The sequence below is a fragment of the Pistacia vera genome, unplaced genomic scaffold (genome assembly GCF_008641045.1).
Source record: "Pistacia vera cultivar Batoury unplaced genomic scaffold, PisVer_v2 Contig153, whole genome shotgun sequence".
Taxonomy (NCBI): domain Eukaryota; kingdom Viridiplantae; phylum Streptophyta; class Magnoliopsida; order Sapindales; family Anacardiaceae; genus Pistacia; species Pistacia vera.
In genome coordinates, this window is record NW_022195608.1 from 780,720 (window position 1) to 803,165 (window position 22,446).

The 22,446-nt window shown below is 35.2% G+C and overlaps 2 protein-coding genes across 2 annotated transcripts; both read right to left on the reverse strand.

Annotated features, from left to right (window-relative positions):
- Positions 1-12,359: 12,359 nt before the first annotated feature.
- On the reverse strand, positions 12,360-14,974 carry LOC116124560. Its single transcript, XM_031410280.1, has 3 exons — positions 14,378-14,974; positions 13,579-14,301; positions 12,360-12,467 (listed from the first exon to the last, which is right to left on the reverse strand). The coding sequence occupies exons 1-3, from the start codon at positions 14,972-14,974 to the stop codon at positions 12,360-12,362; spliced, it is 1,428 nt and encodes a 475-aa protein (XP_031266140.1).
- Positions 14,975-18,243: 3,269 nt separating this feature from the next.
- On the reverse strand, positions 18,244-22,011 carry LOC116124561. Its single transcript, XM_031410281.1, has 4 exons — positions 21,957-22,011; positions 20,681-21,285; positions 19,501-20,259; positions 18,244-18,330 (listed from the first exon to the last, which is right to left on the reverse strand). The coding sequence occupies exons 2-4, from the start codon at positions 21,236-21,238 to the stop codon at positions 18,244-18,246; spliced, it is 1,404 nt and encodes a 467-aa protein (XP_031266141.1). The 5' UTR covers positions 21,239-21,285; positions 21,957-22,011.
- Positions 22,012-22,446: the final 435 nt, after the last annotated feature.

Here is a 22,446-nt window from a genome sequence, read left to right on the forward strand (position 1 = left end):
ATCTTAGTGCCAAAAGAAGATAATTTCAACTAAATAATTAATTACACAACAGTAATTTTAGTCATAAATAAAAAATATTTTTTCATTTTACCGGGAAAGTTGGGTTCAAAAAAATCATCAACTTTTAGCAACTAATACATTTTAGTTGCTATACATGAGTTTTTGCCAACTAGTTGTAATATGCACAAAATAATTAGTTGCCAAATGTACCCTGGACCCTTTGTAATTATGTCAAAAGCTTGGATATTTCGATAATGTATATTTTGTAACTAATAAAAATAGTTACAAATTAATTAATAAATATTTGCATCTAATTTAGCCACTATCAGTAGTTGCAAATAATATTTTCTGTAATCATAATTTTAGTTGCAGAATCCTTGTTGTAGTTGCCAATTGTGTTCGTGCAAGAATTGACAACCAAATAAATAGTCGCTGATGTGATATTTTGGGCAACAAATTACATTAGTCGCAAATATTAATTTTAGACGCTAAAGGCGGGAATCAATGGGCCCTAGAATTTTATTCCCTTTGGTCGACTAATTGGAATTTAGTTATAAATGTGGGGTATCTGCAATATTTTTGCCTAGTTGCAAAAAAATTGGTTGCAAAAAATACTTTTTCTTGTAGGCATCTTCTGAAGTCAACTCTAAAATAAGCACATTAAACTTCAAAAAAAAAAATTCACATTTAATCTTGCACCAAATCAGCTCCTCATTAACAACCAGCTCCATATAAGCACATTAAACTTCAAAAAAAAAAAAGAGGGCAGCAGATCTGCAGCTTGCACCAATTAACTCCTCAAATCATCGCAACAATTAACTCCTCAAACCAACCTACATTAATCTGCAGTTTTACACTAATACTTGCAGCAAATCTGCAGTTCTGCAACAATTAACTCCTCAAATCATCTGCAACAATTAATCTGCAGTGTGACTCAACTGCATCATCTGCAACAATTAAATCCTCAAACCAACCTACATTAATCTGCAGTTTTACATAATACTTGCAGCAAATCTGCAGTTCTGCAACAATTAACTCCTCAAATCATCTACAACAATTAATCTGCAGTGGTGACTCAACTGCAATTCAATCATTAAACCTGCAGTTTTACACTAACACTTGTAGCAAATCTGCAGTTCGTTCATTTTTGCAACAATTAATCTACAGTGGGACAACTGCAAACTCAATCATTAAACTTACAGTTTTACAATAACATTGCAGCAAATCTGCAGTTCTGCAATAATCAGCTCCTTAAATCAACCTGCATTAATCTGCAGTGCAAAGTAACTACAACTCAACCATTAAACTTACAGTTCAATTAACCATTAATCTGCGTTCAACATTAATATTCACAGCAAATCTGCAAAATCAGAACACCATTAAACTGCAGTTCAACTAACCATTAAACCTGTAGCTCTGCAACAATAATCCCTCAAATCAACCAGAGCCAGAGGCCTCTATAAAGCTCAAATTTCCTCAGTTTCAGTCACCCAACAACAGTGAGCTACCCTTTAACTCATGAAACTGAGCACACTACAGAGAAAACGGCATTCTGCGTCTAGCAAAATTAGATGCAAAAAGTCACATTTAGACGCTAAGCCATTTTTAGCGTCTAAATTTGATAGTCGCCCTTAGTTGCAGTAGGCTGGTCGCAGATTCATACAGCGTCTAAATTTGGTTTAGACGCGTAAAAGTTTTTTTTTTGCAACTAGCAAAATAGTCGTTAAATGCTGGTCCAATTAGTCCCCCAACTTAGACGCTAAAAGTTCAAGGGTAATTGGTAAAATTGTTTAGGACTAATCAATTAGTTGCAAAATATACGTTTTAGTGTCTAATAATTGTCGCGAATCCCACACAAAAATTAGACGCTAAAGGTGTAAGAGTAATTTCGTAAAAGATTTTCGCAACTATTTTATAGTCGACGAATGTACTTTTGGTGACCAAAATTTAGTGGTTAATTGTAATACTTTGACGTGAATGTAAAATCCAAATGGTTTTACGACTATTTTATTAGTAACCGAAGTATCTTTTGGTGACCAAAATTAGTAGTAATTATAATCATTTTAGACGCTGAATGTAGAATCTAATAAGTTTTCACAACTATTTTATTAGTAGCCGAATATATCTTGGTGACTAAATTTAATGTTAATTATGTCATTTTAGATGCTAAATTTAATGCTGCCCAATCTTCCTTCTTGCTCAAGCCAATCCCTAACGGACTCATAGGCACAAGCAATCGCAGTAAATCCATCAATTCAAATATTAGCTTTCTTAACTTTGGGCATAACCTTCCAATGAAACTTCAGTATACAAGGTCAAAGTGAAATGATTCCATTGAATAGGACAACTATACATATGTATTGCAACCATTAACAATCTCTAACTAATAAACAACACTAATGTGAGATATGAAACATGGTTAAACATGAATTAAACAAAAAGAAGTCAGCAAAGGTATCCATTGTACAATAATGTGATTTGAAATGCAGCTAATAATGTGGTACCAATAATGCATGTACACTTACCACAAGCACCCTATACAGATTCCTACCGCAACTTCTGAATCTCTATGCGCTACAATTGAAAACTATGAAATCTTTATACTTTTGATCACAAGGCAAACACTCATGCAGTGCTCCAAAGTATGTGACAAACAATCATAAATAAATAGTTCTACAAAGCTGAAGGATTAAAGACTTGAATAATTATAATAGGTCCGCAGCCACAAGATCGTGAATGAGTCCAAAACCTGCAGTTAAACCAGAAAGCAGATGCAATCGTTACAAAGAAAACATTTCATTTTCAAATTTGTAGTCATTAAAAGAAATAGGAACCTACAAAAGAACTGATCAGTATACACTGAATGTAACAACAAAATTATAAAACAACACACAAAACGGGCATAAATAAACGATTCAGTTTTTTTATATGAATTCTCAAAACTCAGCCAAAGGTACTAAAGATAAATGAACTAGTTAAACAAGACAAACAACCTATAATATAAAATCAGACCAGATAACGCAGAAGATCAAATTACAAACATAAAATCCTCCTTCACTAAGACTGTATAAATCTAAAATCAATGGTTGCCAATTCTTTCATATTCCACTCTTATCCAAGACTGATTCTAAAATGATCACAATAAAATTATAAACCATAAACCATTTTCAGGAAACCATTATAGCAATTAACCCTAGCATAAAATGGAAGTTTTTATTGCCGTTTGTTTTGTTATTGTAATTGTAATCAAACACAACATTTAAATAAAACATTTAGAAGTAACCCAACAGTGACATTGTCAATGTCTTTAGTTGTTTTGCATAACAAAAACAAAACCAAAGCCTCTCCCATTGAAGGGCACGAGTATACCCTGCAGCATTGAATCCAAGAGACACCACTCCGTTCAGGCATCTATTAAAAGGCTCCTTGCTCTCTCAATTCTCCCACTTGTTGATATCCGACATAATAGAAGTCCAAGAAATCAAACCCCTCTTCCCGGTTGCTAAATATCCTATGAGCATCTCTAATTTCCCACTTAACATACATATTAATAAGGGAAACCAAAACCACCTATCCCCTTCAAATCATTCTTAATAAACAACCGCATGAATCGCATCCCTCTTAACTTGGACAAAACGAACAAGCAATTAGAGCATTAACAAAAGTAAAATTCAAGGGCCTAATATTTTCCTAATCATTTAAAAAACATGAAAATAGCCTCATTCTCATCCCCTGCTCAAGATATCCTAACAATCACATTCCAGAAACAACATTCTTATTCTTATCTCATCAAATATTTGCCTCACGTCACTCACAACCATACACTTCCCATACACATCCACAAGCGAGCATTTCATAATCACATTCCCACAAAACCCACGTTTCACAATCACTCCATGAACCTGCCACGCAAGACCAAGCTCCAATTCCCCACCACAAGACCGCAAAACGCTAGCAAAACTAATCTCATTCGCTAAAATCCCCGCCTATTCATACTACAAACAATACCAACACTTTCTCTGCAAACCCATGTTGCGTATATATACGCGCTAAGCATTGCATTCCAAGACCCACCATCTCTCTCAGGCATTTCATCGAAACAACTCCATGCGTCACTCAAATACCCGCATTTTCATAAAATTCTATAGCTCGGTTCAAGAGAAACGTGGGTGGGCGTGGGACAAAATAGTTCCAATCAGGTAAGCAAAACAAAGAATAGTTCAATCACAGTAAAACATACAATGATTCCAATCTTTGTGCTCCACATGCTGTTTTCTAACAAAACAAAACAGATCAGCACAGTATTAAACTAGTTTCCAAGACTATGAACACTAAATGAATCCTTTATTCTTACTTTGAACTAGGGTGGCAACTCTGTAGCAAGGCTTGATGGGTTGAATACTCTTGGCTACTGAGATTCCAAGCTCAGTGCAATCAACAACAACCAAACGGAGCTTCGAAAAAACGAAGGCAAGAACAGAAGACGGCAATCGGACCTGAGACGATCGGAGGAGGAAGAAGAGAAGTCGGCGGCGCGTGAAATAGAAACGGTGGGCGTAGATCTAAGGAGAGAAGAGAAAGCCATTTGTTGAAAATAACAGTGCTACTTTTCCCAAGGCTTCTCTTTTAACAAGCAGAAACCTAATAAGAGGAACAGAAAAGAAAGGAGAGGGCTGGCTTTTGAGTTTTGAGAGGAGGCAGGCAAGCAGTGGCCAAAATACGAAATGTAGTGTTTTAAAAGCAAAGAAAACAATTGTTTTTTCTCAGTTTTGGGTTAAGAGGTTGTAGAGAATCCCAAATCCATAATAAGGAAATTAAAGTCTAAGATGTCAATAAGACCTCTAAGTCAACAAAGAGAGGATAACTATAATATGACACCAAAATTTCAATTTATTTCAAGGGGAACATGGGGCGCTCAAAATTATCATACAACCTTAGTTGCCAAAAGAGGATAATTGCAACAACTAATTAGTTACGCAATAGTAATTTTAGTCACAAATTAAAATAATATTTTGTCATTTTACCGGGAAAGTTGATTAAAAAAAATTCAAATTTACCGACTAAATACATTTTAGTTGCTATACATGAGTTTTTGCAACTAGTTATATATGCACAAAATAATTAGTTGCCAAATGTACCCTGGGCTCTTTGTAATTATGTCAAAAGCTTGGATATTTCGGTAATTTATTATTTTGTTAATAAAAATAGTTACAAATAATTAATTAATATTGCATCTAATTAGCAACTATTCAGTAGTGCAAATAATTATTTTGTAACCATAATTTTAGTTGCAGAATCCCTTGTTGTAGTGTCAATTGTGTTCGCTAAGAATGGCAACCAAATAAATTGTCGCTGATGTGATATTAGGCAACAATCACATTAGTCGCAAAATATTAATTTTAGACGCTAAAGGTGGGAATAAATTTGCCCTAAATTTTATTCCCTTGGCCGACTAATTTAAATTTAGTACTAAATGAGGGGTATCTGCAACTATTTGCCTAGTTGCAAAAAAATGGTTGCAAAAAGTACTTTTTCTTGTAATGGCCAGAGACAATGCTTTAGTGAAAACATCCGCAATTTGTAGTTTTGAAGGAACTACTGCACAACATTTTGTTTGACAGAAATGATCTCTGATGTAGTGAGCGTCGATTTCGATATGTTGTTCTTGCATGAAAAACAGGATTCGTGCCAAGGCTCCTGCACTGACATTATCACACCATATCACTGGAACAGTAGGCATTTTCAACCTAATTCTGAAAAAACACTTTGCAGCCAAGCGATTCAGTGGCTGTGTGGGCTAAGGCTCTATACTCAGCTTCAGTAGAACTAAGAGCAACAACTTTTTGCTGCGAGAGCTCCACTGTATCAGATTAGGTCCTAGGTAAATGCAGTAGCCACTTGTTGACCTGTCATCCAAATTACTTCCCAATCGCATCTGCATAACATTAACACTTAAGGAGGCTGCTGGTTTAAATGCAGCCATGATATTGTGTTCCCTGATAAATCTGAGCACCTCTCTTGCAGGCTTGCCACTGGAGCTCTGTAGGTGCTTGAAGGAATTGATTGAGTTTATTAACGCAGAAGCTTATATCAGGTTGGTTAATGTTAAATATTGTAATGCTCCCTGTACTTCTATAGAGACTAGGATCCTAAACAAAGGACTATCGGTGGAGAAAAGTTTTGTGCCAACAGTCATTGGAGTTGGACAGGCATGTGCTTCACAGCATTCTTGTTTTTGGTAGTAGATCAACAACATATTTGTTTGGCGAGAGGTGAATCTGAGATGTTCTGAGAGTTCTAACCCCTAAAATATTTGATTGATCCAAGTGCTTTAGGGAGAAATTAAGGTTCAAATCTTGACAAGTTGAAGAATAAATGAATGGTTGGATCCAGTGATGAGATATCATCTACATAGATGAGAATATAGGTACTTGATCCCCTTTTTAAGGATGAAGAGGCTGGAATCAGATATGGAATTCTGAAATCCTTGGCAAGAGTGCCTCCTTCAACTTGTCAAATCAAGCTTAGGGGCTTGTTTAAGACCATAAAGGGCCTTATTGAGCTTGCATACATGAGATGGAAAATGAGGACACTCAAAGCCTTCCGGTTGCTTCATAAACACCGTCTCATTCAAAGTGCCATTAAGGAAAGCATTATTACATCAATTTGTTGTATGTCCCCATATGGGTGACTGCTAAAGTAAGTACAATTCTGATGGTTGAAGGTGATGAATTGGGCTGAAAGTTTCAAAGAAATCCAGGCCAGGTGTTTTGAAAACCTTTTGCAACTAGCCTAGCTTGTACTTTTGTAAAGTCCCATCAGCATTAAATTTAACTCTAAAAACCCACTTGTTTCCAATAATGTTCATATCAGAACTCTTAGGCACAATGTCCAAGTGTTGTTCTTGACAAGAGCATCATACCACTTTGCATAGCTTCTTGCCAAGCTTTGCTAGCCAAAGCCTCTTGAACTGTAGAAGGTTCGGCTGAACCTCTCGCAAGCAAAAAGTTGTTGCTCTTAGTTTACTGAAGCTGAGTATAGAGCCTTAGCCCACCAGCCACTGAAATGCTGGTGCAAAGTGTTTTTTCATTTATCAGCAACCTTTGCTCTAGGACCATAGGATGTTGATTCTTAACACCTTCAGAACCAATGGATAGAGCAGGAAATTGTGAAGGATCTAAATCAACTACAAGTGAGCACGTGGGAAGTTTGTGGGTATATGGGGATGATGTGTTTGGAAAGTGAGAAGGGGCTAAGCAACAAACAGAGAACGATTAGGTAAAGATGTGGATGGGATAGATGAGTTTCCATGGTGAGGAACTGTATTTGGATTTTCAGAATTGGAATTGTTACAATCAGAGGCAGGGTGGAATTTGGAGAACAGAGAATGAGATTGGGGTTACCTTGCCAATTGTTGGAGTAGAACTTGGTTGAAAACAGTTTTCTACAAGAGCAACTGTGGCAGGAGCTTATCATTTGAAGATAGTGTGTGTAATGTATGAACAAAAGGAAATTGAGAAACAGGATTATTTGAGCAGATGAAGGCGTGAGGTGACAGATTGGATTTAGATTGAATGATGGCTAGAGAAGTTACAATTCTCAGCAAATGGAAACTCTTCTCATGAAACCTAACATTAGGAGTGATAAACAGCTTTCCTGTAGGACTTAAACACTTAAAACCCTATGCACAAGACTATAACCTATGAAAACAAATTTCAAAGTATGGAAACTAAATTTATGTGATTAAAGTCTCTAATGTGAGGAAAACATGAACATCCAAAAACTTTGAGAGAAGAATAAGAGGTGATCTATGAAACAATGTTTGATAAGGTGACACAAACTGTAGAACAGATGAAGGCATTTTGTTGATTAAAAATACTGCAGTTTCAAGGCACACCACCAAAAATGCAATGGCATGGATGCATAGGCAAGTAGTGTTAAACCTGTTTCAACAACATGCCTATGTTTTCTTTCACTTCTCCATTTTGGGAATGAACATATGCACATGAATGCCTAAACATAATGCCATTTTGTTCAAGATATGGAATTAGACCTTTATATCACCACCTTGATCGGATTGTAAGCATTTTAGTTTGTAACCAAATTGTCTTTCTACTAAATGATGAAATTAATGAAAACTGAATGGTTTCAGCTTTTGTTCTTAGAGGAAAAAGCCAAGTGAACCTACTGAAATCATCTACAAATTGTACCTAGTACTATTTCCTTCAAATGAGACTATAGGAGCAGGTCCCCAAAGATCATATGAACTAATGCAAAGGTTCAGTAGCTCTAGATGAAGAGGGGGAAACTGTTGTGCAACTTTCAAGTTGACAAGCATCACAAAATGACATGGAGTGAGGAATTTTTGACTTTACTAAAGGATCACTGTTAATTTGACTTATATGACTGAAAACTTCAGTATGAGGATGGCCAAGTCTTTTGTGCCAAGTTAAATTCTTTTAAACTCTTACTAGTTTGAATGTTCAATGCTAGTGTAGATTCAGGACTTAAGTCAGAATCTTGTGTAACTAAGGACTAATAGAACTAGATGTTAAATACGTATCAACCTTCAAGTTAGATTCACACAATGCAGTGTTCATATAAGGTAATTCAGTAGAGGAATCAACAGGGAGATGATCAGTATTTTTTTATGAGCAGAGGAATTATTACACATACTCAAATGGACTTACAATTGTCATTTAGATTCTCAGAGTTATTAGAGTCTTCTAACATAGACTTTTTACACAAAATGAACTGGAACATATTTACTAGGCTGAGATGGTAAGGAGACACAAAGGATTAACACCAATTGAGACAGACTGATCATTGCAATTTGCAGGATAGTTAGAGGTAAGATTCAACTGATATAGTCCTGCTTTAAGCTCTCCTGCAGAAGGACTTTTGGTAACCTTGTCCTAACAACACAACAATCAGAATGAAACTCAACCACAACATTATTGTCTTTAGTAAACTTTGAAATACTAAGTAGGTTTTTTGTGATATTAGGGACACACAAAACATTTTTCAAATGGAGGCATTTAGATTGCAAGGAACAGGTAATGATGTAAAGCCAATATGAGAAATGTTTAGGAACTTACCATTGCCAACTTGTAATTGCTCAGCTCCCTCATAATTCCTGCTGCTATGCATTTGACTCAGATCAGATGTGACATGATCAGTAGCTCCGGAGTCAATTAACCAGGCTGGATCCTGTGCAGTAGTCTGGTTTGTAACCATGGAAGACCATTTGACAAGTGAGGAGCTGCAAAATAAGCCTGACTAGGTGAAAAAGACTGCTGACTGGGAACTATGAACACTGAATTTCCACCATTAGAAGCTGATGAAGTAAGTGTTGGCCTCTGGAGAATTCTTGTGTAGAGTGAAATCCATGGGAGGAATGAGCAGGATTAGGTATAAATTGAGATGATCCCAGTATAAGAATTACCAGCAGTAAAAATGTGCAGCTGTTGATTTCCAAAGTTACTAGATCCAAACCGACTGCCCTATCCAACAGAATGTGTGTAGAAGAAAGTTTCCTAAATTTCCAGAATTGAAAGAGCCAGAAGACTCAAACTATGGTGGAGATCCAAACTGTGGAGGACGTCCATTGTAGTTGGAGTTATATCTATGGTAACATTGGACTGCTGTATGTCCTATCTGCGCAGACTTGACATATAGGTCTTCCTTTAGAAATGCCTCTACCACGACCTCTGTGTGTAGTTTGAAACCGATGGTCTAAGGTATGAACTTGTGATTCAAACTGTCCTGAATAAGAGGTTGGACGAAAGTGACCAGGTGAACCAGCAAATCCAGAGGGTGGTTATAGTGAGAGGAACAGATCTGATACGGCTGTGAAGTAGGCATTGTAGTTACAGCAGATGCAGGCACAGAAGTAACCAGAATTACTAGATATGCCTGACGAATTACCAGAATAATGATTGCAGCAAGATGTACTGAACTGTTTGGGAAATCCACAGTGTTGAATTTTTCAATACCATTTCATACTTTTGCAGCAAATATTGTGTTCTTGCAACGTAACAGAGTCAAATTTAGATTCAATTCTGGATGTTAAATTGACGACAACAACGTCAAATTCTGGTCCTAATCCATCCAGAATATGTTGAAGTAAATCTTCACCAACACAACCTGACCACTGCAGTTCAAACTTTCGGCAATTTTTCATCTTTTAAAGTAATCACCAATTGTTAAATTTCCTTTTGAGTACTTTGTAATAAAGTTTTCAAATGTAGAGCTCTAGCCTTTGAATCACTCAAAAATTCATGTTCAAGTGTAAGCCAAATGTCAGTAGACGTCTGACATTTGACACAGAGCTAAACATGCATTCTGAAATAGACGCTAATAACCAAGTAACAAGGAACTTATCAGTGCGTTTCCAAGCTAAATAAGCTGGATTAATACGCTGTCCAGTACTAGATTTACCTCATCTTTGACTTCAACACTGAAAAAATGATAAACTGTAAGAATGAACTTGATACAAATTTGTTAAACTTTTCAGTGCTAGTTCAACAAAATTTTTATGAAAAGGCCTAAGATTTTTGAAAGAATTACTATAAAATATGAAGGAGTTGCTTTGCTATAGTTTTATTTCAGAGATTGATATGCTACACTGAAAGGTACCTTCAATTTGTTCAGAAGAGACAAACCTGAAATTGGGGATATTGTGTTATCTTCCTCAATGCCCAAAGGATGATTCTCATAGCCAAAATCAGGGGCAAGCTTGGGGCAGAGAAGCATGCTTGTGCTCGTTGAATTAGATATTCCTCGGCCATATCAGTATAATAAACCATTTCTTGGATTGTGCACGTAAACCTGATGCGAATCTTTGTATTTTCATTCGATGCTAGATCTTCCATTTTGGTTTTTATATAGCTTGCCAAACAACTTTTTGGTTCAATTTAGGTGCTGGAATAAGTTTAAGAAAAGTTTCTGTCAAAGGTGTCTTTGTTATCAGTGATGTCTTGAGCAAAGTAAAAACCTGAAGGAAGACATATAGTTAATATCTGTGACATATGAAAAAATTCTTGAATAATCATCGCCACAGCAAGGGGTGCATACTCATTGCTCCTCTGTTGTGCTTCCATCGATGAGTCCTACCTTCGAAGGAAAGAAAGGCTAGCTTCAGTTGATGGGGGCATTTCTTCTAATTCATCACTACTATCAGTTGAGTCAGTTCTTTAACAAACTCCCCTATATCCATGCTCCTACAGTCACAAATGGCTTCTGTAATGACTCAATGAGCACAATCGTCATCTCTCCAATGAAGGAACTCAGCAAAGTATCATCAATATTCAATTTTGTCTCTTGCAATGATGTACCGCTGCATTTGGGGTATAACAACATGTTCTTGCATGTTCATATAAATTGTTCATGCAACCTATCCCCACCATTTGTGGATGATTACGGATGCGCTGATGATTGTTCCTCATTTGAAGAAGATTAAATAGTGTACTGAGTAGAGAAAACCAAGTAGAAAAACCATTTTAGGGAAAGTATGTATATAGTAAGTTAAAGGAATGTGCGTCGTTGCCTGTGCAGTAAGTACTTATGTATATAAGTTAAAGGAAAGGAGATCAATTTAGCCCAAAGTTTGTTATTTTGTAAATTGACATCATACAAATTGCTTTGAGCTCACACGCAAGAGCCATTTACCGAAATGTGTCTACACTCTACATTAGAAGCCTATCATATGGACCTTGAGTATTCATGAGGTTTGTGCATATCACATTATCCGAATCCATCTTATTTGTATGGATAAACTGTTTGAGCTTCACATGAGCGATCTTTATTATTAGAATTGTGTCTACTTAGTTTATAGAATAATCCTGATGAACTTTGTATTCTTGTGAGATCGGTCAAATTGCATTTTTGAAGTCCCACCTTATGGACCTCACGCTCCACCATCAGATTGCAAGTTAGTTCAAATAGCAATTTTAATCACTTAGATACCTTATAAATAGCCTAGTTCATGTGTTTTGCTTCTGATGGTATTATTTATTAGAATATCAGAAAATTTTTGAAATATCAATTGAACCATTGGGTCATTTTTGTACCTCGGGTTAGCTTAATGAATTTATCAAATTACAATTTACAACCATGTACTTTTATGCTAAGTTGTGCTTGGGTTTTTGGAAGTTAGTGAGAGATTGTCCACACAAAAAGATTTTCCTAAATGCCATATAGAGATGGGGAGTTTTTAAAGCAAAAACGCCATGTTCTATTCATTGCCTTAATTTATGTATATGTATTTATATGACAATGCAATCTCATGGAGAAATACAATACTAGAGTTTCAATTACAAATTCTCACTCTGATACACATAATAAGAAGATATATTCTTTCATAGTAAGTGAATAAAGATGTCCTCAATTTTCTGGTTTGGCTCTCTAAGAAAGGTATCAGTTAAAACCGATTCAGACACCAAAGAGGCCACCATAAGACGCAAGGCCTGCAATGAAAGAAAAGTTTACAAAGTATCAGCAAGGGAGTAAATAAATTATTCAGATAATCTGATCTGGGTTCTCATGGCATAAAAATTTCTGAATCAGGGCTCTCGCCGTTTAGCCTAATAAGTAAGAGGTAGCACCGCGACAATAGTAAAATTTGTGACAGCTATAATATGCATTGTTCAATGAGGGTAGTGGGATGGAATTTGGCAGAATAATGGATGAAGTGAACATAGCAGCTACAGCTGGTGCTTGCTTTCTCCTATGGAACCTCGTTTTGTTTTACTTCTACACTCACTTACTATCCCTAAGAACTTGGTGCAGTAAAAGATTCCTAAATAGAGATCTAGAAGAAAGGGAAATTTGAACATAGCTTTGAATTCAATGAAGTTTGAAAAATCAAGGAAAACAATGCAAGGATTTATAAAGTGGTTTTATCCTACAATCTATCATCAAGCTGTCTTGATATGTCATTGTCTTGCAATTCAATAAGATTCAAGGAATTATATAACGATTCAAATTATCAGGAAATGAAAACCTTGAGAATTTTAAAATCGAACGAATTAGCTGATCTTGTAGTCACACTTCGAAGCTAATAAGACTGCTAATGTTCTGCCCAATATGAGGCAGAAACCTTAAAATACAGTAGATGCAACCCACAAGGAGATTTTTCCCTGCTAATCATGTCTTACTTAATAATGTAACTAAGGTGTACTAAGGGCTAAACTGCTGACAAAACCGGAAAATATCTTACACTACAATGCACCTCTTGTACCAAATCTTTTATATAATTATACTGCAATAATACCCTCTAAGAAAGAGCAAACCAGAATACAAAGACAAACTATAACACATACATAAATAGGTTTCTCATGAACAACATTCCATACATAAATTGATTTATGATTTTCCAAATATATAGTAACATTCTACCCTGTCACTCAAAAAAGGAAAGATAAATCTGTTAGACTGAACATGATTGATATATATAAAACTTGCCTGTCAAATTTCACAAAATTTTATAATAAGGCCTAAAGATTTTTGAAAGAATTTCAATTTAAAACAAAAAATCATGATTTGCTTTTTATTTCAGAATTGAATATGCTAACTCACCTCCTCATACCCCACTTTCACAAGACGCACCTCGATGTCATTGAAAGTTACCTTCAATTTCTTTAAAACAGAAAGACATGAGATTGGTGATATAGGCGTTATGGTCAGATTGTCAGTTATGGTGAACATTGCAGGTCCCTTAACAAATCCTCCTTTTGCAGTGTCCTTAGAGCTTGACTCAGGATCCACAGCAGTTAAACGTGAAATTCCCGTTGTGGGAACAATTGTTTCATCAGAAATCAGTTTGTCTTCACCATATATATAATAGTAAGGTGGATGTTTATCTTCCTCAATGCCCAAAGGATGATTCTCATAGCCAAAATTAGGGGCAAGCTTGGGACTGAGAAGCATTTCCTTGTGCTTATTTGATTTCAGAAATTGGTCTGCATCAAGTTCGTGAATGCTATTGTACAGATGATTTATGCATCCTTTCCAAGTGCCGATGTGCATCTTCAATGCATAACCAAGTGGAACAGTAAGGAAACTGAAGAGTAAATTAACAAAAGCTTCACTTGTTTCTGCATAATAAACCATCTTCTTGGATTTGCTGACTATAAGCTTGATCATGAAAGTCTTCCCGCTTACATCTGTTGCTGATTCCTCCCTTCCAGATTTGCTGATATCAAAATATTTTTGGTCCAACTCAGGCGTTGGACTGTGCTTCAAAAAAGTTCCTGTCAAAGGTGTTTTTGATACCAGTGACATCTTGAGCAAAGTCAAAACCTAAAAGAATACATCTGGTCACTAATCTACTATCTAAAAGCATTACCTCAAATCATGATTGAAAATCACTAGTTACCTCATCTACTCCTATGTCAAGATTGCACTCCTCGGTGGTGCTTCCGTCGGTCAGTCCTAGATTGAAGAGTAGAGAAAGGCTTTCTTCAGTTGATGGGGGCATTACTCGTAATTCATCACTTATCATAAGTCGGGTCATTTCTTTAACAAACACCCCTCTATCTTTAGCAAGAAACTTCTCAATATTTAGGCACTCTCCAAAGGGACAAATAACGTCTCTATAGTGACTTAAATGAGTGCAACTACTGGGATTGCCAAGAAAGTACCTCGGCGGCTCAGTCTCATCAACATTCAATTGTAGTCTCCTGCACTGAACTGCAGCTGCATTTCTGGGATAAAACAACATTTTTTTGCATGATTCAGTCCTAAATAATTTCACATCAAGATTCTCAATGCATTCATATAAATTGTTCATGCAGCCTATCCCCATTGTTGGAGGTCGATTACGGATGAGCCTGATGATTGTTCCCATTGGCATCGTCAAGAAACTGAAGAGGACATCAATAAATTCCTCATTAGATTCAGCAAATATAATTTTTTTGCTCACCTTGTCCACCAAGGCCTTCAAACTAATAGGTTTTACATGTTCTTCATCCATTGATTATATGTTTTCTCTTCTTTCTCCGTTTCAGGTGCCCAAACCTACAAGTCAGAGAAAAAGTTAATTGATGATTTTTGTTATCTGTTTGAAGCCTTTTTCATTCACTTAAAGAATTGTAAAAAGTTCTATTTCCACTGAAACATGCGCACTGATATGATTGGAATTTCAGCTTTTTGCAAGTTAAATTTGTTTATCACATACTGGAACTTAATTATTTCCAGAATATACCCATTTTCATGAAGTAAAATGATAACTTAATTTAAAGACTGTGATCCAAATTAAGCTGTTGTCCGCAGGAAATATTTATGCATTGTAAAATTAATCCCAAAACAAAAAAAGAAACTGCTCACACTATTAAGAGAGCAAGGTAGTAAATATTCTGAGAAAATAATTGTTCATTATAAGTGGAAGTCTGGAACTAAACCATTAAAATTAATCCCATTGAAATCACTCTAATCTTCAATGTTTATAGCCTTGTGGGGGTTGAAATAACAGTTAAATCATTCCAAGCATGTATAATTGAAGAAGATTAAACAACTAACAGAAAAGTCTCTACAGACCAAAACTCGTATATCAGCTAGCTCAAGAACCCAACATTATATAAGAAGTGATGATTTATGATGAAGTTATGTATGGTACCTGATGATCGCCAAATGCAGCTAGTTAGCTAGATCGTGTTGCTTGAGAAGTGTAATGAAGGACTTAGGAAAGGTCGGAGAGCGAAGAGAAAAACAAGTAGAAAAGCAGTTTTAGAGACAGCAAAGTAAGTTAAAGGTGCATCACTTTGTGTAGACCAATCATCTCTAGCAATCTTTGGGAAAATAATTTCTTTGTGGATTAGGAACAGTCCTATAATTGACCCGACTTTTTATGTATCTCGGAATAATAAGTGAATTTGTGTATAATTTTTTTTTTTTTTTTTTTAATTTTGGTTAACCGAGGTGTCCGTTCAGTTTATGTGCTCTTAACTGCAACCCATCCCTATAGTCTTAGGTAAATCACCTCGTCCTAACAAGGAATCAAACCTGAAACTATGGGATGAAGTCATGCACAATCCCTTAATTTGTGTTTACCGTTGGACTATCTTGGGTGGATAATTTGTGTCCAATTTGTATGAATTTGTTTTTGATCTTATTCAAATTTATTTTCAGGTTTCAAATAAGCTTTTGAAATTTACATACTTTTGTTTGAGATTATAAGTAAGTTCATTTACCCAAAATGCGTCTCATAAGGTTATGGTATATACTATATCACATTACCAAAAATCAGTATATACCATATCACATTACCAAAAATCTTATGGACCTCACACCACACAATTAGATTGCAAATTAATTCAAATAGCAATTGTAATCACTCATATACATACAAATGGCGTATTTCATGTGTTTTGCTTCTAACGGTACAATATTACTTATCATAATATCAAAAAAAACTTGAAATATAATTTGAACCTCATAACTACTAATGAGTGATTTAGTGGTAAAAAAAAAAAAAAAAAAAAAAAAGAGGTTTCATAAGTTTTTTAATTCGAGTCTTTATAGTCCCTAATAGAGGTGGCCATTAAAGGGTTTATCTTATCATCAATTTCTGGGTAAACTGGCTCAGGCGTCTCTGATCACCCAAAAAAAAAAAAAAAAATGAACCCTGTTTCAGGAAAATTATGTCATTTTTGTACCTCAGGTTAGCTTAATGAACTTATCAAATTACAATCATGTGCGTTTTTGCTAAGTTGTGTCGGTAACCCAACTCAATAGCAGGAATTTTAAATTTCTTGTGGTGTTAACGACAGTTACGTAATCAGAAGACAATAGACAAGTAAAATATTGCACACAAAAAATTTTCTGAGGGCACCCAAATAATCCAAACATGTACAGCCCGAAAGAAATAACAAAGCAATTACAATGGGCCTATTTGCTGATTAAGCCCATATCTACTTAATATAATAAGCCCATCAAAATCCATAATAATGGTTAATGTAAATGCTGCCTTGATAAGGCATTTCGATGTTGATAACTTAAAAATTCCTCTCTTCAATGGTACTGATTCTATCCATTAGTCCTACCTTGGATAGTACAGAATGGCTTGCTTCTGCTGATGAGGGCTGTACTTGGAATTCAATATTTATCATGAATAGAATCAATACTTTAAAAAGCAAACCTCTATCTGGAGAATCAAAACCTCCACTTGATTATTCTTCTCAGAGTATTGCTTCTCATTACGCATTTGCCCTCCACATTTACAAATGAATAAATACTACCAACCATACAATCGAACAAAAGTTTTACGAAATTCATGTAAAATGATTATTCCGTCCTATGTTTTTTGCCTGGTTGTATAATTCAATTGTAAACATAAGATTATTCCAATCCAAATATTCTTCACGTCAGGATTCTTAATGTTTTCATACAAACTACACATGCAACCTATTAATCTCATTTGTGGTGGTTGATTAGAAGTAAGCCTGATGATTGTTCCCATGGCCATTGGCAAGAAACTAAAGAGGACATAAGTAACATCTTCATCTGATTCAGCAAATATAACTCTGTTGTTCTCTTTGTCCAACCAGGCCTTCAAGCTAATTGCTATGGTTTGTTCCGTATTCATTGTGTATATTCTTCCAAGTTTTCCTTTGTTCAAATACTGATACCAACCTGAATAACCATTGGTTAATCAATTCTTTAAGGCTGAAGCTAGTGTTCCATGCATTTCAAGAACTGTAAAAATTCACAAACTACCAAGTACAAGATAATTGATTATCCCATCATTCTTAATTATTAAAACCACCATCTGATATCAAATTAGGGTCATTTTTTCTCGAAACCGAAGTTTACTGCCCACATCTGAAAAAATGTATGAATGTGTAATTTATTTGCTTTCAATTAAGCCAGTGTTTCAGTCCTCAAACACCATGCCATTGGCCTATTCATGCACCGTCTTCTGGAAATTTTACAAAAATAAAAATTTCAGAAGTTTAGCTTCCCTAACTCGCATAAAAACCTGAAAGTTGTAATGCAGACATCCTGTTTCTCAATATTTGCAAATTAGAAGGAAAACATAGTTTTTGGAAGAAAGAAAGATGGTACACACAGAAGCAAACTCAAAATTGCCAATACTATGCAAATCTTTTGTAGTAACATATTTATATAACATTGCAACCCCCTCTGGTGTAAGAGCATACCAGATTATAAGCACAAATTCTAACACATATATAAATTGGTTTCACATTCTTAACAACATCTCATATTTTAGCTGAAATAAGATCATCATGACTGTTCTGGATTTAGCTCTCTCAGAAAGGCATTGGTCAAAGCAAATTTAGATACAAAAGAAGCCATCAATAGACGCAAAGCCTGCAAAGTAAAACAAATTCATAAGGTATCAACGGGAGAATGGAATATCATGCTTTCAAATCATCTTCAATGGATATTCATCTTGAACAGCTTCTGAATCAAAACTCTCCATTTGTACAGTCTAATTAATGGGAGGCGGTAATGCAGCCGCAAAAATCGAATTGGCAGTAGCTTAGTGTGGTAGATTCTTGGCTTGGCACAATAAACTGATAGCATTTGTATTTTACTTCTATACTGTCACTTACTATTGATTGAAAAAAATGCATTTGCAGATGGCAATGCCTTGCAATTTGACAAGACTTACAACATAAAAATAATAAAAGATACAGAGTATGGGAATCTAAAACCTTATGAAGAAATGAGCTATTTGGCTGATGTAGTTCTTCTTTGTTACTTTAAAGCTAATAAGACTTCTAATGCTCTTGCCAATGTGAGGAAAAACCTTAAAATAAACGTATGAAACTTTATATTGTTTGCTGCATCTTGCTGGGTAAATTTTGGTATGATGCAGCGAGTTAGGGTAACAATAAACTTAGCGCTCGAGTATACCTTTAAAACTGATAAACAAGTCTCAATCAAAAAAATTTAAGCCTTAAATTTGAAAGAAAATCTGAATAATTCATTGAATATTCTATATCTTTAAAAGAAAAGTATAATAAGTTTATATAGGTGGCCAATTCTAACAAGGCTCCCAATTAAATAAAGAAATTAAATCCTAATTATAAAATAAGAAAGTAAAATTTAACTAAATTAAAACTTCTTAAATCAACTAACCTCCTAATTAAAATAGAAAACTACTTGAATTCTTAATATGAAACCCTAATCAAATAAAGAAAGGAAAACAAAATTAAATTCTAATTTAACACTATTTTCGCTACATCAATGTGATTATGTCCCATAATTATATTTTGCACTAAGAAAATGAAAATAATATATGTAGCTGGTCTCATCATACTTTATGGCTTCCAATAGTAAAATTCTAGCAGGTTAGGCAAAATGAAAGAAAGTTAAATCATAGGGACTTGAATTTCGAAGAAATTCTTAAAGGTTGTATGCCAAAATCACCATGCATTTCTATGACAAGGTCACAAAATAGTCAAAAGAAACTATTATCAGAAATCGTGGGATGTTTTGATAGAGTTAAATACTAAAATATTTATGTCAACTTACCTTCTCACTGTCCACATGCACAACAAACTCCTCAGTATCGCTTAAAGGCACTTTCAATTTGTTCAGAAGAGAGAGACTTTGGACTTGAGACATGGGTGTGATGATCAGATTGTCAGTTACGGTAAACATTGCTGGTCCAGCCACAAATCCTCCTCTTGTGGCTTCCTTAAAATGAGACTTAGGATCCTTGACAATTAAAACTTGACCATCAGAAGTTGAAGGAAATGCAGAAGGAATTTCACCATCAGAAGTCAGTTTCATTCCATAGTTATAACCATTATAACCCCTAATAGAGTATGTTGGGTGCAAACCTTCTTTAATGCCTAAAGGATGGTTCTCATAGCTAAAATCAGGGGCAAGCTTCGGACTGATGAGCATTTCCTTATGCTCATTAGATTTCAAGTATTTATCAACATCGAGTTCTTGAACACTATTGTACAGGTTAGTTAAGGATCCTTTTGAAATGCTATTCTGCATTTCTTTTATTATATAACCAAGTGGAACAGTTAGGAAACTGGAGACTAAATCAACAAATTTTTCACTTGCTTCGGCACAACAAACCATTTTCTTGGATTTGCTGATGATAAGCTTCACATGAATCTTCCCAACCACATTTGATTCTGGTTCTTCTACTGTAGATTCAACATAGATGTTCTGATCAAAATCTTCTATGCTGAACTTTGGTGCTGAATTTCGTTTCAACAAAGTTTCTGTTAAAGGTTTCTTTGACACCATTGAGCACTTGAGCAAAGTGAGAATCTGAAAGAAGGCATCAGGTCACGAACACATATTCAGAGAGATGATAGTAGATCAAATTCAAAAGCCCTACTTTTAGCCAATTATGATTGTTAATTAGTTAGCTTCTAACATTTTTAGCTTGACTGCGAAACATTTTTTCTTTTAATCCCCATCATTTACTTCTAAAAAAGCAAACTGCATTGAAGGTGAATTATTTCCAGGAGATGTTCATCATGAGTACAAATTGGTTTCTTCATGTACTAAGTTTGATCATACAAAACGATTCTTAACTACAAATAATGGTAGAATCTTATAAAATTATTAAATTTTAGAATCAGAATGAAATAGTTACCTCATCTACTCCTATGTCGATGTTGTACTCCTCAATGGCGCTACAGTCCATGAGTCCTAGCTTGGACATTATAGAAAGGCTTGCTTCTCATGATGAAGGCTTTACTTGTAATTCATCACTTATTATAAATTGGGTCAGTCCTTTAACAAACACTCCTCTATCTCGAGCATCAAAAACTAACTTTTGTTCTGCCTTTTCTGACAACTCGATCGTCCTATTCATGAGCCGTCCACATTCGCAAACAGCATTAGGGTAGAGACTCAGTAATTTGTGCCCAGAAAGGTTACCATCCGTAGTGCACAAGAAGTACCTCGGCAGCTCCCCATCGTCAATTTGCAGTTTTAGTCTCTTGTTCTGAGGTGCAGCGGCATTTCTGGGGCATAGCAACATGGTCTTGCATGCTTCAGTCCGGAAATACTGCATGTCAAGGTTCTTAATGCTTTCATACAAATTTTTCATGCAACCTACCTCCACTGTTGGTGGTTGATTATGATTAGAAATAAGCCTGATGATTGTTCCCATGGGCATTGTCAAGAAGCTAAAGAGAACATCAGTAAAGTCCACATCTGATTCCGCAAATATAACTCTGTTGTTCTCTTTATCCACCAAGGCCTTCAAGCTAATTGCTTTTGCTTCTTCCGTAGCCATTGAGAATATGCTTTCAAATCTTGCTTTGTTCAGATACTGAATACAACCTGCAAAATCCACGCTTAATCAATTACTTATCTGAGCCTGAAGCCTTGTGTTCATACACTTCAAGAAATTTTGAAATCTATGCAAAAGCTCATTTTCTGGCTAAAAGCATATATAGTTATTGGATTTCGTAAAATCTAATAGCAAAAAGCAGCAACTTAACAAATAGCCATTTTCTTGAAACAAGGAAAAGGATTAATTGATTCAAAAGCACCATGATTCTAAGCTGATCTCCGCAGGGCTGGAAGATTTAAGGACTTTTTCTTAGTGCAAATGTTCACATACATATTGTCAATACATTAAGAAAAAACATAAATCATTGAACAAAGTAATGAATTTTATATAAACTTCTACATAAACTTACTTAAAGGAGTTCAATGGGCTAGAAATGAACATCATCAGAAAAATCAAAACAATAAGATGGTGGAGATGTGATCATTAATTAAGGTTTACAAGTCGTTAAAATCTTGAATGTTTAGAGCTTTCTGGGATTGAAATAATGATTAAAACATTCTAAACACTGACGAATAAAAGCTGAGATAAAATGACTAATACAAGTAATAATTCTACAGAGAAAACAGCCCATATAGTCATGCGATTAACTCTAGCTCAGATGCTCAAGAACTTAACTTCAAAAGTAACTGATGTTATATGACAAAAACATATATAGTACCTGATCACCAAGCTACTGTTGCTGGAGAGGAGTTCAATGAAGGATTCTGGGAGCAGAGAGCAGAGAAAATCAAGTAGAAGAGAGGTTTTAAGAAAGTTAAAAAGTGCATCCATACATGTGTGGTCCACTAACTTTAGCAACTCCCTTTTGAAGGCCAAAATTCTTAAGGGAGAAGAAATGAACAGTCCAGTACTTGACTTGACTTGACTTTGGATCTTCTTGTAACAGAGAAAATATATATTCTTAGAGAAAATGGAACTAAGCGACTGTTAATTTTAAAGGTGTATCCCTACATGTGTGGTCCATCATCTTTAGCAACTTCCTTTTTAAAGCAAGAATTCTTAAGTGAGAAAAAATTAACAGTCCAAAACATGTAACTTAAGCTAACAAAAATGTTGCAACTCTACGGACGAATACATTATAAAGTAAGATATGGTGCCTGGTTTCCAGCTAGTACATTGCTGGAAAGAAGTGTAATAAGATTTTAGAG

Excerpts from the sequence above, each read along its gene's own strand:
- LOC116124561 (XM_031410281.1), bottom strand. The coding sequence starts at position 21,238 with ATGGCTACGGAAGAAGCAAAAGCAATTAGCTTGAAGGCCTTGGTGGAT. Across the intron at positions 20,260-20,680 it reads TACAAGTAAAGCCTTCATCA|ATTCTCACTTTGCTCAAGTG; the intron begins TGAGAAGCAAGC and ends GCCTTCTTTCAG. Across the intron at positions 18,331-19,500 it reads TGCATGTGGACAGTGAGAAG|GCTTTGCGTCTATTGATGGC; the intron begins GTAAGTTGACAT and ends TTTACTTTGCAG.
- LOC116124560 (XM_031410280.1), bottom strand. The coding sequence starts at position 14,974 with ATGGATGAAGAACATGTAAAACCTATTAGTTTGAAGGCCTTGGTGGAC. Across the intron at positions 14,302-14,377 it reads TTGACATAGGAGTAGATGAG|GTTTTGACTTTGCTCAAGAT; the intron begins GTAACTAGTGAT and ends GTATTCTTTTAG. Across the intron at positions 12,468-13,578 it reads TGAAAGTGGGGTATGAGGAG|GCCTTGCGTCTTATGGTGGC; the intron begins GTGAGTTAGCAT and ends CTTTCATTGCAG.